General features: G+C 44.4%; 2 protein-coding genes across 8 annotated transcripts in view; one reads left to right on the top strand and one right to left on the bottom strand.

Moving 5' to 3' along the window:
- LOC142829495 (uncharacterized) overlaps positions 1-11,344 on the bottom strand; it is a 151,382-nt gene that overhangs the window by 1,465 nt on the left and 138,573 nt on the right. The window lies entirely within an intron of this gene.
- The window catches only part of SLC20A2 (solute carrier family 20 member 2), a 70,608-nt gene that overhangs the window by 46,509 nt on the left and 12,755 nt on the right, over positions 1-11,344 (top strand). For all 7 annotated transcript variants that reach the window (XM_075929290.1, XM_025185785.2, XM_014574737.3 and 4 more), the window contains one exon: positions 925-1,513. In XM_075929290.1, coding sequence (XP_075785405.1) covers positions 925-1,513 — 589 coding nt within the window. The remainder of the gene's footprint in view (positions 1-924; positions 1,514-11,344) is intronic.

Raw genomic sequence — 11,344 nt, 5'->3', positions numbered from 1 at the left:
GTTTAACATAAACGTGTAGATAAGCGTAGGATAGAGATACAAATAGCTGTGTGTCACTATGTTTATGGTATTACTAGAAGTAAAATGTATAGCATATTTAATATGTCTTAACATTTCTGAAGGAACTTTTAACTTTCCTGTTTCTGAACTTTTAACTGGACGCCATTAGCAACTTTATTTGTAAGATTTTTGGAGAGCCTGCAGTTGTAATAAGGTTTTATTCATAAGCTTTGGGGTTCAGGTTTATGGAGTCTGACAATCAGTTGTCCCCAACTCTAATGATTGATTACCAGTAAAGTTGCATAGCACTCTATTGTTCATTTAGGGAAAAAATCTAAACCTAAATCTCCATTATCAAAAGTGACATAAGCATTTTTAAAAATGGGAGTTAGGTTTCTAAGTCACCTCAGCACTTTTGAAAAATGTCCCCTTATTCTACAGAAGCCCATAGTCAAAGGATTGTTCCTGTCCTGGAATACTTACAGTCTAAATAGACAAGCCAAACAAAGGCAAGTTGAAAGGAAGTATTTACTCCCAGTTTAGAAATACGTAATTCAGGCATAGAGAGATTATGGGTCGGTCTTTAAAAGGTGCCTGGAATTAAGCACTCAAATTCCAGCCTAAGGGACTTGCCCAAAGTCACACAGCAGGTCTGTGGGAGATCCTAGACTTGAGCGACAATGTTCTGAGGTACAAACTAATGCCTTAACCATAAAGCTATCCATACTCCCAACTGTAGGCGCTCCCTTAATGTCAACCATGTCTGTTTTCCAATTGAGCAATGCATTCTGGGATCTGAGATGAACGTCTGTATTATATGCTGCAGATGGCTGACCTATCAGCTATTTACACCTTGTTTTGGTACTCTGCTAAGCATAGGACGTTCATATGACAGAAATAAAATCTGACCATCTACCTTTACAGGAAGGGCTTTTTCTATGACGCACACAACTATGAAATCTCCTGTTTCCAATGGCACATTTAATTTTGACGGCTCCATGAGGAGCGATGGCCAGGTGTATCACACTGTGCATAAAGACTCAGGATTGTACAAAGACTTGCTACACAAAATACATCTGGACAGAGCAAACAATGACCGACCCTCACAAGAAAACAATTACAAGATACTGCGTCGCAATAACAGCTACACTTGTTACACGGCGGCCATCTGTGGAATGCCAGTACATTCATCCTTCAAGGCAGCTGACCCGACAACCCCAGAGGACAGTGAAAAGTTGGTGGGAGACACCGTGTCCTATTCTAAAAAGAGAGTTCGCTATGACAGCTACTCCAGCTACTGCAATGCAGTAGCTGAGGCGGAAATTGAGGCAGAGGAAGGGGATGTGGAAATGAAGTTGGCGTCAGACTTAGCAGAGCCTAACCAACTCCCAGAAGATCCTGTAGAAGAGGAAAAGGAGGAGAAGGACACTTCTCAGGTCCACCTACTTTTTCACTTTCTCCAGATCCTGACAGCTTGCTTTGGATCTTTCGCCCATGGTGGTAATGATGTCAGGTAAGCATCTGAGAACTCACAACTGCATGCTTTTTAATTGGATAATTATTTGACAACCCCTCCCCTCCACAGGGGTGTGTGTAAGCACTGCGACATCATTGCTTTACTATAGAATCTTACTACTGTACACTGATACAGCCAGTGTTTTTAAAGACTTGGGTTGCTCCATTAATATTTTCTTTCCTCATCACAGTAGCCTCTTTTCTATTCTATGCTAGTTCGAGTTTTGGCAAACTGTAGCTCATGGGTGGCCTCTGTCAGGAGCCAGAGCATTGTCATGTGGTGGATTCTGCATAAACAAGCAAACCAAAATAGTCCTTGCCCTCAGCAGCTATTTTTATTCAGAGATCAGAGACCTTCAGCAAATGAGAAGTTTAGACTATTTTTGTCAATGTACTTAGACTGAAGTTAATCTTTCATCATGGTGCCCAATCACTCAGTGCGTCCAGGTCATGTAGAATTTCTCTGCTCTCATTTTACTACCAAAACAGCATCACCAGCAAGCATCAGCTACTCGCTGTCTACTTCTTCCAAAGTTTTGGGAGGGAATGGGGAGACTTCACGACGTCCAAATTAGGGATGTAAAATTACCATTAAAAAGTTAACTGGTTAAATGTAATGTTTAACCGTTTAACTGTGATCCTGTGGTGGGGTGCTGCTCCCGCCCACCTGGGCTGGAGTGGCCTTGCGGCACGGTGGGCCAGGCTGAGGTGGGAGCGCTCCCCCCACATGGTGAGGGTGGGGTATTCTCTAGCCTGTCCCGCCTTGCTGCGGGCTGCTCCGGTCCAGCCAGGCCTGCCACGATGCAGGCATGCTTGCTGGGTAAACGGTTAACCACCAGAGTTGATGTCTCTTGTCCCTTCGAAAATATCCCTTAGTAAGCAGGTTTAGTAATGCTGGACCCAGTGCTAATCTGTGGTGCATCCTCCCCTGATTATCTCTCCACTCTGAAGATCAAACATTCTGTTAGAAACTGGCTGCAGTTTGTGTTGGGGGGCATGACTTAAGCCTACTTCTGGCACATTTAGTCATGGTGAAGAATATTTTCTTCCCATTCATGTTAATGGGACCTCTTGTAGCATGGTATCTTAGCTAGCATGATCTCCAAAGTCTGCACTGCTGTAGGCAGAAAAACATGGTTCAGACTCTCTACAGTGTGATTTGTTGCGCTTGATTTACAATTTTTCATTTTGACAAGAGTCATTCTTTGGTTCAGACTTTATTGCTCCACCTTGCCCAGTCCAGAATATTTTTGAAATGTGCTTCTGGGAATTAAACGAACATTTTAGTGGATTTAACCAGCTGCATGTACTATAGTACGTTCATTTGAGACTAACCTGCTCTTGAATATCCGGATTGGACTTGATTAGGTCCCTTGAGATTCCTTCCAGTTCTAGTACTCTATGATTCTAAGGGTATGTCTAGACTACATGCCTCTGGCGACGGAGGCATGTAGATTAGGCTACCGGACATAGTAAAATGAAGCGGCGATTTAAATAATCGCCGCTTCATTTAAATTTACATGGCTGCCGCGCTGAGCCCACAAACAGCTAATCAGCTGTTTGTCGGCTCAGCGCGATAGTCTGGACGCTCCCCTGCCGACATCAAAGGTATTTGTCAACCACCCAGGTATGCCTCCTGGGATGAGGCATACCTGGGTGGTCGACAAATACCTTTGATATCGGCAGGGGAGCGTCCAGACTATCGCGCTGAGCCGACAAACAGCTGATCAGCTGTTTGTCGGCTCAGAGCGGCAGCCATGTACATTTAAATGAAGCGGCGATTATTTAAATCGCCGCTTCATTTTACTGTGTCGGGTAGCCTAATCTACATGCCTCTGTCTCCAGAGGCATGTAGTCTAGACATACCCTAAGAGACTGACTTGCTGCTGTAGCCATAATCCAGGAGTGCATTTTGCCACATAGGGCTGGTCCTGTGTGTGGGCTTTTTACTCCCACACAGCCTCTGCCGAAGTCAGTAACACCCATTTGCTAAAAGACTTGCTAAATCAGACTCAGCGGCAGTAGCAGCCCGTCAATACAGGCAAACTAGGCGGTCGCTTAGGGCACCAAGATAAACGGCTGTTGAGGGCTTTAGAGGCAGGGGCACCGATTGCATGTTTTGCCTAGGGCGCCAGTTGCCAGCAGCTCGTTTAGGGCCACTCCGGCTCAGAGGGTGCCACTACTGGTGGCTGGTACTCTTGCTTGTGCAAGGAATAAGGAAAGCTGATGGGAGCGTTTGGTCCTGTCGACCTCCCGCTGTGGAGACGGCGGGGAAACGTGAATTAACTATGTAATTGACGTAGCTGGAATTGTGTATCTTCATTCAGCATTCCCTATGAGTGTAGACCTGGCTTCAGGCTGTAGGCAGGTGCCAAGGGTCTTTCCATCCACACCAGGCTGCAGAGCAGGGTTACTATGTGCAGATTTTTTTCATTCACTTTATTTCAAGGTCACTTTCTAAATTGTTCTGATAAAATTGCAAGGACTAAAGGCCTCCCTTAATTTTGTGAAAGGATTTATGCTCGTTAGCCTGATTTTCTTCAATTCAGTATTGTGTATTATTGGTATTGTGGCAGTGCCTGGAGGCCTCAGCAAAGGCTTGGGCTTCCTTCATGCTGGGCACCTTGACTATAGCACAAAAAGATGGTTCGGGACCCCAAATCTAAGGGCCTGATCCTGCAGGTGCCTGCATGTGGGTGTACTCCTCCCAGGACCCCATCAGAGCCAATGAAACTCAGTGCCAATGCAGGAGTGTGCCCGCATGCAGTTAGCTGCTGGATTAGGGCATGAATATATCCCAGATGCTTGGGAGAAGCACTGGAAAATGTGTACACATCTCACCAGCTCTTCTGGTTTCTCCATGTTGAACAAAAGGCCCTTCAATGTCAGTAATGAAGCTTTAGCGGGATGGGCTGAGAGAACTTTAAACCAGGACGAAAGGGTAGACTAAGGTGACGGGTCAAAAAGGCAGTGTAGCAGGAGATGTTTTAGGAAGGGGAGAGGGAAGATGGCACCAAAGTGGAACAGGGCAGTACAAACAGAGTGGCACCAAATAATACCAGCATGGAAACCCTTTAAAGTATAAGGGGAGGGATGTGAAAAAGTCACGTGGAGGCTGAGCAGTGACAGGAAATTAGGTATCTGTGTGTAATGCAACATGGCCCTGCAAAGGAAAATGAGCTTTAGGGATGCTGCCCTGAGCACACAGGCTACTGGCATGGTGCTTGTGAGCAGGGAGCCTTTTCTCTTCCCCCTCTCTCCCTCCCTCCCCGCTGTTGCAGGAAGTGGCCATGAGCAGGATGTGTGCTGTTGTGTGGTTCACCTTTTCTCTGGAGGAAACTTCCAAGGCTTAGCCAGCTCACTTAGCCTGTATATGCCAACTTCCTTCAGCCTACTGCCACTTGTCTCTCTCACCGACAGACATTGGTCCAATAAAAGATATCACCTCCCCTGCCTTGTGTCTCTAGTGCTCTGGGACCGACAGAGATACACCCCCACTGCCTACTTTCTGCTCATTTCTGCCATGTATTACCCAGTCCCTGGGGGGCAGAAGAGGGAGAGCTTGTGGGGCAATCTCTGGACCCTTGGTCTTGCTGCGGTGGCGTTTTCCAGTGAAGTATTCATTTCCCCAGAGAGAACCTTTGACTCATGAGCTGGCTACTGTGGACTGAGTGTTTCTGGTAGATTCTGACTAGAGATTTCCATGCTACTGCTTCCTGGTTCCATGCTGTTTGGTAGAACGGCAGTTTTCCTGAGACGAGAACTCTCCCAGTTGTCACTTCGCCCTCCCCCTTCTCTTTGGTGTCTCTCTGAAGCAGCTGGCTTTCTATTTTTAGCAGACTCCACACAGGTCAAAACTTCCATCAAGGCGGCTGTTAAGTCTCCCTCCCTCCCTCCCCCAGTGCTACTTGCCAAGGTTTCAGCCCCCTCAGTTCCTGTGGACAAAGCGGACCTGTGTCTTTGGTGAACTTTTGAAGGATGTGATTCAGATTCCCAGATAGGAGGCAGCCCCCTGAGTATTGAGCTGTGGAACCACATCCTTCCAGGCTTGCAAGTTAGTCCCAGGGAGGTCAGGAATTTCCACTCCAGCAAGGTAGGGGAACTCTCATCTTTCAAGACGTCCTATAAAGCAATCCGGAGGTTGGGAGAAAGTACTTCATTTAGGAGACTGGCATTCCTAGGACATCTGATTTGGTTTTGAGGTTGTAGCCAATACAACATTTCTAAAATCTGTCCATTCCTGCCACCAAAACCCTGGGCCCAGCTTGCTCTCATGTTCTGTCTTCTGCAGCCTCTTTTCTTCTGTCTTCTGCTTCCCGACTTGCTTTTCCCCCCTCCAGTTCTTTACAGATGTTGCTGCAAAGCTTCTCTTTCTCTCTCCCCCTTCTTTGAATCGTTTTCGTTAATTTCCCTTTCCTTCTGCAGTAAGTTTTCTCTCTCCATTCACATCGTCAAGGTTCTGCACGGTTCATCTCCTCCTGCTCCCTCTCCAGCCGTCAATCTTGTCGTGTCCTCCTTCTCCAAGAAGCCTCCTGTGCTTGGAACACCTCCCCATGTCCCTTCTGCCAGACCCTTTACTACAGACCCCTCAAGTGAGGATAAAGGTAGAGAAGAGGGGGGAAAGTAATACATTATCAGCTGCATGAAATTGGATGTTTGTCCTAAATTGTATTTCATTTAAGTATAGTATAGTGATGTACAGTCGGGTTGAAAATTACATTTAGATTGAATAACTGATGTCTAATGTGGATTCTATTATAAACTCCCTGCAGATCAGTCTTCTCCATGCTTTGTACATTATTAATTGGACTTTTGGGACACAATAAATAATAATATGGATTGTTCCATGTGTTCCATCATAGTGAAGAGACTAGGGGAAGACTTTTGATTCAGGCCTTGAAGAGGTTTAATTGCTTTATTGCCCCCCAAACCAAGTTAGAACGGACTCACTGGCCATGGTAGCTGAGCCAAGAAATCTGGCCTTAATTGTCCTTCATGGTGCCTATTTCCACATGTTCATATCACACCAACACCATAAATAGCTCTGATTTTTGCCTGAGGATTTGACATTTGCAGCACCATGGGCTCCTCTTCGGGCTGACACCAGCCGAGATAGCAGCAATAGCGGCAGCCCAGTAAAAGAAGCAGAGAGCAATAGTAATACCTTATTTGGGTGGTTGTTTCATTCAGGCCACCTCTCTGCTGTAAGCTTAAAAGTGCCGTGGCAACGGAAGTGGATCTGTTCCAGAACCTGGGAGTAATTGTGAGCCAACCCAGGAGCCATGTGACAAGGTGGAGTGCATGTGCTGAATAAGAGCGAAAGAATTTTAAATCCCGGCTAAACGCGTTCAAACAGAAGCCCTGAAAAAATGCTGCTGTTAAACTTAATTAATTGTGTGGTGTGTGCAGGTCTCACTGACTCAGCACTCAGGCACAAGGGGACCACACGGGACCACTCGGAGGTCAGTTCAAGAATGAAAAGGGCAGTCTGGAAAAAAAGTTGTGGCCCAAGAGTGGGGCTGCCTGCAGAGCTGACCCTTATTTGCTCACTCCCACAGATTAGATAGGATGTTTTTCTATCATTGTTGCCCATTGCTTCTTGTCGTACTATCAGTGGTCATGGCAGACCAGTGACCACAGCCCTCTACAATAGCCTTGACGTGCTCTAGTTCAGATAGGCATTGTGTTGGAGAAGTCCTGTAAACTGTGTGTTACATTCGAGGGCAGGCAAGGTGACCAGAATGGTCCTTTCAGACTAATATTTAGGAGCTAGATATTCTTTCTTCCCACCTCATCCACAAGGCCTGGGAGTGTGGGAGGCGACAGATTCCTTGCTTCACAGCGGGTTTCTCAAGTAAGTTGTTGTGGCAGTTTTCCTGTGCCTCAGTTGCCCATCTGTCCCATGGGGATAATAGTCTCCTCTCTTCATGACTCATTAGGACAATACCTCCTCTGTCTCTGCTGCTGCCAGAAGAAATTAGGCTGTCCTATTTCCAGGGCCCTGGTGTATGACACACAGGGGATGGGAAACCATCTGTTTCTACAGAAACCAAGTTGCTCATCATCCTCTCCTCAAGATACCCTGTCAGATCCTGTGGCCAGATGCTGGCAGAATAGTCAGATTTCCCCTCTTCTCTGTCCCTACCTGGCAACAGCATGTCCAGCCTGAGTCCTCCATCAGCAGATTTTGCCTTGTCAGTTCGTTGTGTGATACTGGCAGGTAAGCCTTTCATTGTGGACTGGGCTTGTTCAAGTCAGAGATACCATTGCCAATGAAAATTGTATGGCATTACAATTGTATTTTAATGTAAGAGCATCTTTGCTGCTGCAGCTTCTGAAGACTTTTTTTGTCTTCTGACCAGTTTCTAGCAGGACTCATAAGTGTCAGTGGTGAGTCTCTTCTGGATCACCATGAGACAACAATTTACTTGTTCTACATGTATCTGCTGTTATTTTCAATGATGCTTTGTTTCCATATTATGTAACAATATAAAGAGGAGGGACTGGTCAGTTTTCACTACATCCTTCAGGCCAGATTTTCTGCCTGGTCATATCCTCATAAGGCTGAAGGTACAGGAATGTGCATTTAGATATCTGCTTACCTGTTTGGACCTGCAAATCTATTACTTAGACAGACAAACAAACAATGTAATTTTCCCCAACAGACTGTGGGCACAGCAATAAAGTCTTGGCTCAAAAATTGTAAGTGACTCAGTCAAGTGACTCTTCTTCCTTCTAGGCAGAATCGTTTTTGCAATCCTGCGTTACAGGGCTTCCAACTACTTACATTTTGCTTCTGTGGACCTTATCACTTGGTTTATTTCAAGGATTCACAATAACTCCTTAGAAGATCCTGCAGATTTTAAGCGTGGCAGCATATGGGAATCTTAGAATATTTTACTAATTGGAATTACCCTGGGTTTAGCTAAAAATAATTTAATCTGCAGTCAGTGTGGTGCTTTTATATCCATCGGATTTGTATCTCAGTTTTTCAGAGTTTTTACTGGTTTAAACCATTTATTGCTGCTAAGGCCTTTCTCCAAATCACCAAGACTCTCTTACCCAGTTTAAAGTCAAACAATAAAACCACTTTTAAAATAATACAATTTACCATGCAATTGGAATGTCTCCTTTTTTGTCATGCATTCCTAAATGAAACTTCCTTCCTAATCTCTGTTCCAAGACCATTCTTAGAGGTATATGCTTTGGATAGAAGTATTTATACTGATCCATAAACTAAGTCCATTTAGGACAGTGTTTCTCACATCATTTTAGAGTTTGATTTCTCATGAAATAATACAGTGAAAGTAAGGAACTCATTTTAGGTGAAAGATAAGATACAGGGAGTAAAAAATAATATACTGACTAGGGGTGTGAACAGGAAATCAGTTACCCGGTAAGCATCACCCTTACCAGGTGATGCTTACTGGCAACCAGTTAACCAGCATCCAGGAGTGGCCCATGGGATCCTGCCTAAACTGTTAACCAGTTAAATGTGATGTTTAACTGGTTGCCTGATTAAGCAGGATTTTACATCCCTACCAGTGAAAAGGATGGCAGGCATGTGGCGGGTACGCAGTATGTGCATGAAGAAATTAGGGGAAAGGTGACTATGGAGAGTGCACATTTGAGGTGAGCTGGCCACATGGTCAGAGTAGAAAAAGACCATCAAAGATTATATGAGAAAGAAAGGATGTGGAAGACTGTGGATATGATGGCAAGACTGTCAAAAGAATGTTCAAAGAGAAAAGGCCTGGAACTTGGAGACCTATGAACCCATTGCCAGGGGTCAGATAGAATGGCAAAGAATTATGGGCACTTCTTTTTCCATGGGGGAAAAAAAGAAGTGAAATGCAAGGGTCTCAGTTTTGTTTCACTGCTTCCTAGCATGTGCTGAGGACTTTCGACTCCTTTGGGCGGGATCAGGCATTAATGCTTTATTTCCATGAAAGTTGGGAGTCCAGCTTTGAAACTATACAAATTAACTCCTTGCCATGGTATTGCCTTGCCTTGTACAGTTGAAGACCTTAAAGCTATCCCTTGCTCCAGCTGTGTGTTTTGGTACCATGCCAGGAGTAAATTTATCCAGTCCTGGACCTAGGACAAGTGTAGCTGTCAATCCTTGGATTTTGTGTTCTCGGAATTCTACTCTCTGTTATCAGTTTGTAAAGAGAGATTCTGTTGGTTAGATTTTAAATCTATTGAATTGTTTGCCTTTTTAAAATTCTTTCTTCTGTTTTGTAATGATTTAGATGTGAGTAGAATCTGATCATTACAATGTAGTCTCCCTTCTGTGCTTTCTTGGCTTGGGCTAATGGCAGTACCGATTAGTAGGTCATATTGCAACATGCCATATCTAGGAAAGTCCCTACAATCAGTAAAGTATATTTGCCTTAGGTAAGCAGGTCAGAGTTAGTGTGCTTTCTTTAGAGGACTTAACCTCGGCATTGTGACAGAACATTGAGAACCTCAGCTTAGCTGTGCATCTGGGGCCAGGTTTCCAAATGCGTTCATTGTATCTTTAGTACATGAATGAAGCACGTGATCTGATTTCTCAAAAGCATTGAGCTTCCCCTTCCCTCAGTTGGCAAAAACAGGGGTTCTGCTGAATGCTGAGCTCTTCTGAAAATCGTCCATAGTTTGCTAAAGTGGCCGCTTGTATGAACAGTCCCTTAGAATCATAGAAAAGTAGGGCTGGAAGGGACTTGATACATCAAATCAAGCCTGCTGCAATGAGGCAGGACAGGTGAAACCTTGACCATCCCTGGCAGGTGTTTGTCCAGCCTGTTCTTTAAAAGCCTCCAATTATGGGGATTCCACAACCTCCTTTGGAAGCCTGTTTCAAAGCTTAACTATCTGCATAGTGAGACAGTTTTACCTAATATCTAAGACACATCTTCCTTGCCACAGATTAAACCTGTTACTTCTTGTCTTACTATCAGTGGACATGGCAGACGGGTGACCACAGCCCTCTACAATAGCCTTGAATGTCACTGACGCCTGTCATCAGCTCCTTTCTCACTGTTCTTTTCTCAAGACTGAACATGCCCGGTTTTTAAATCTTTCCTCACAGGTCAGGTTTTCTAAACCTTTTCTCGTTTCTGTTGTTCTTCTCAGGACTCTCTCCAGTGTCCCCACATCTTTCCTAAAATGTGGCACCCAGAAATGGACACACGTGCTCCAGCTGAGGTCTCACCAGTGCCAATTAAAGTGGGACATTTACCTCCAACGCTCCTGTTAATACACCCCAGAAAGACATTAGCCTTTTTTACAACTGCATCACATTAACTCACGTTCAGTTTGTGAGCCATTATAGTCCCCAGATGCTTTTCAGCAGTACTATCAGCTAGCCAGTTATTCCCCATTTTGTAGTTCTGCATTTCATTTTTCCAAGTGAAATATTTTACACTTGATTGAAATTCATCATGTAGAATTCAGAACAATTCTTCTATATGTCATCTTGAATTCTAATCCTAACTTCCTATTCTAATCTCTTCCATTTTAGTCATTAATAAAAATATTGAATAGTACTGGATTCAGGACTAATCCCTTGATAACAGTCTTTTGAGTATTGTCTTTCAGCTGGTTATATATGCACCTTAAAGTAACTTCATCTAGACCACATTTCCAAAGTTTGCTTATGAGACTGTCATGTAGGACTAAGTCGGAAGCCTTACTAAAATCAGGGTTAATCATGTCTACTGCTTCTCCCCTACTTACCAGGCCAGTAACTCTGTCTTCTTCTTTGCACTTAGCTCCTAGGAGAGCCTAGGCCATCGACAATTTCTTTTCAACCCTTTCTGTCTTATGCCACCTTTTCTAATTCTCT

Source organism: Pelodiscus sinensis, chromosome 5 (assembly GCF_049634645.1).
Source record: "Pelodiscus sinensis isolate JC-2024 chromosome 5, ASM4963464v1, whole genome shotgun sequence".
NCBI lineage: Eukaryota > Metazoa > Chordata > Testudines > Trionychidae > Pelodiscus > Pelodiscus sinensis.
This window is presented reverse-complemented; position numbering and strand designations above follow the sequence as displayed.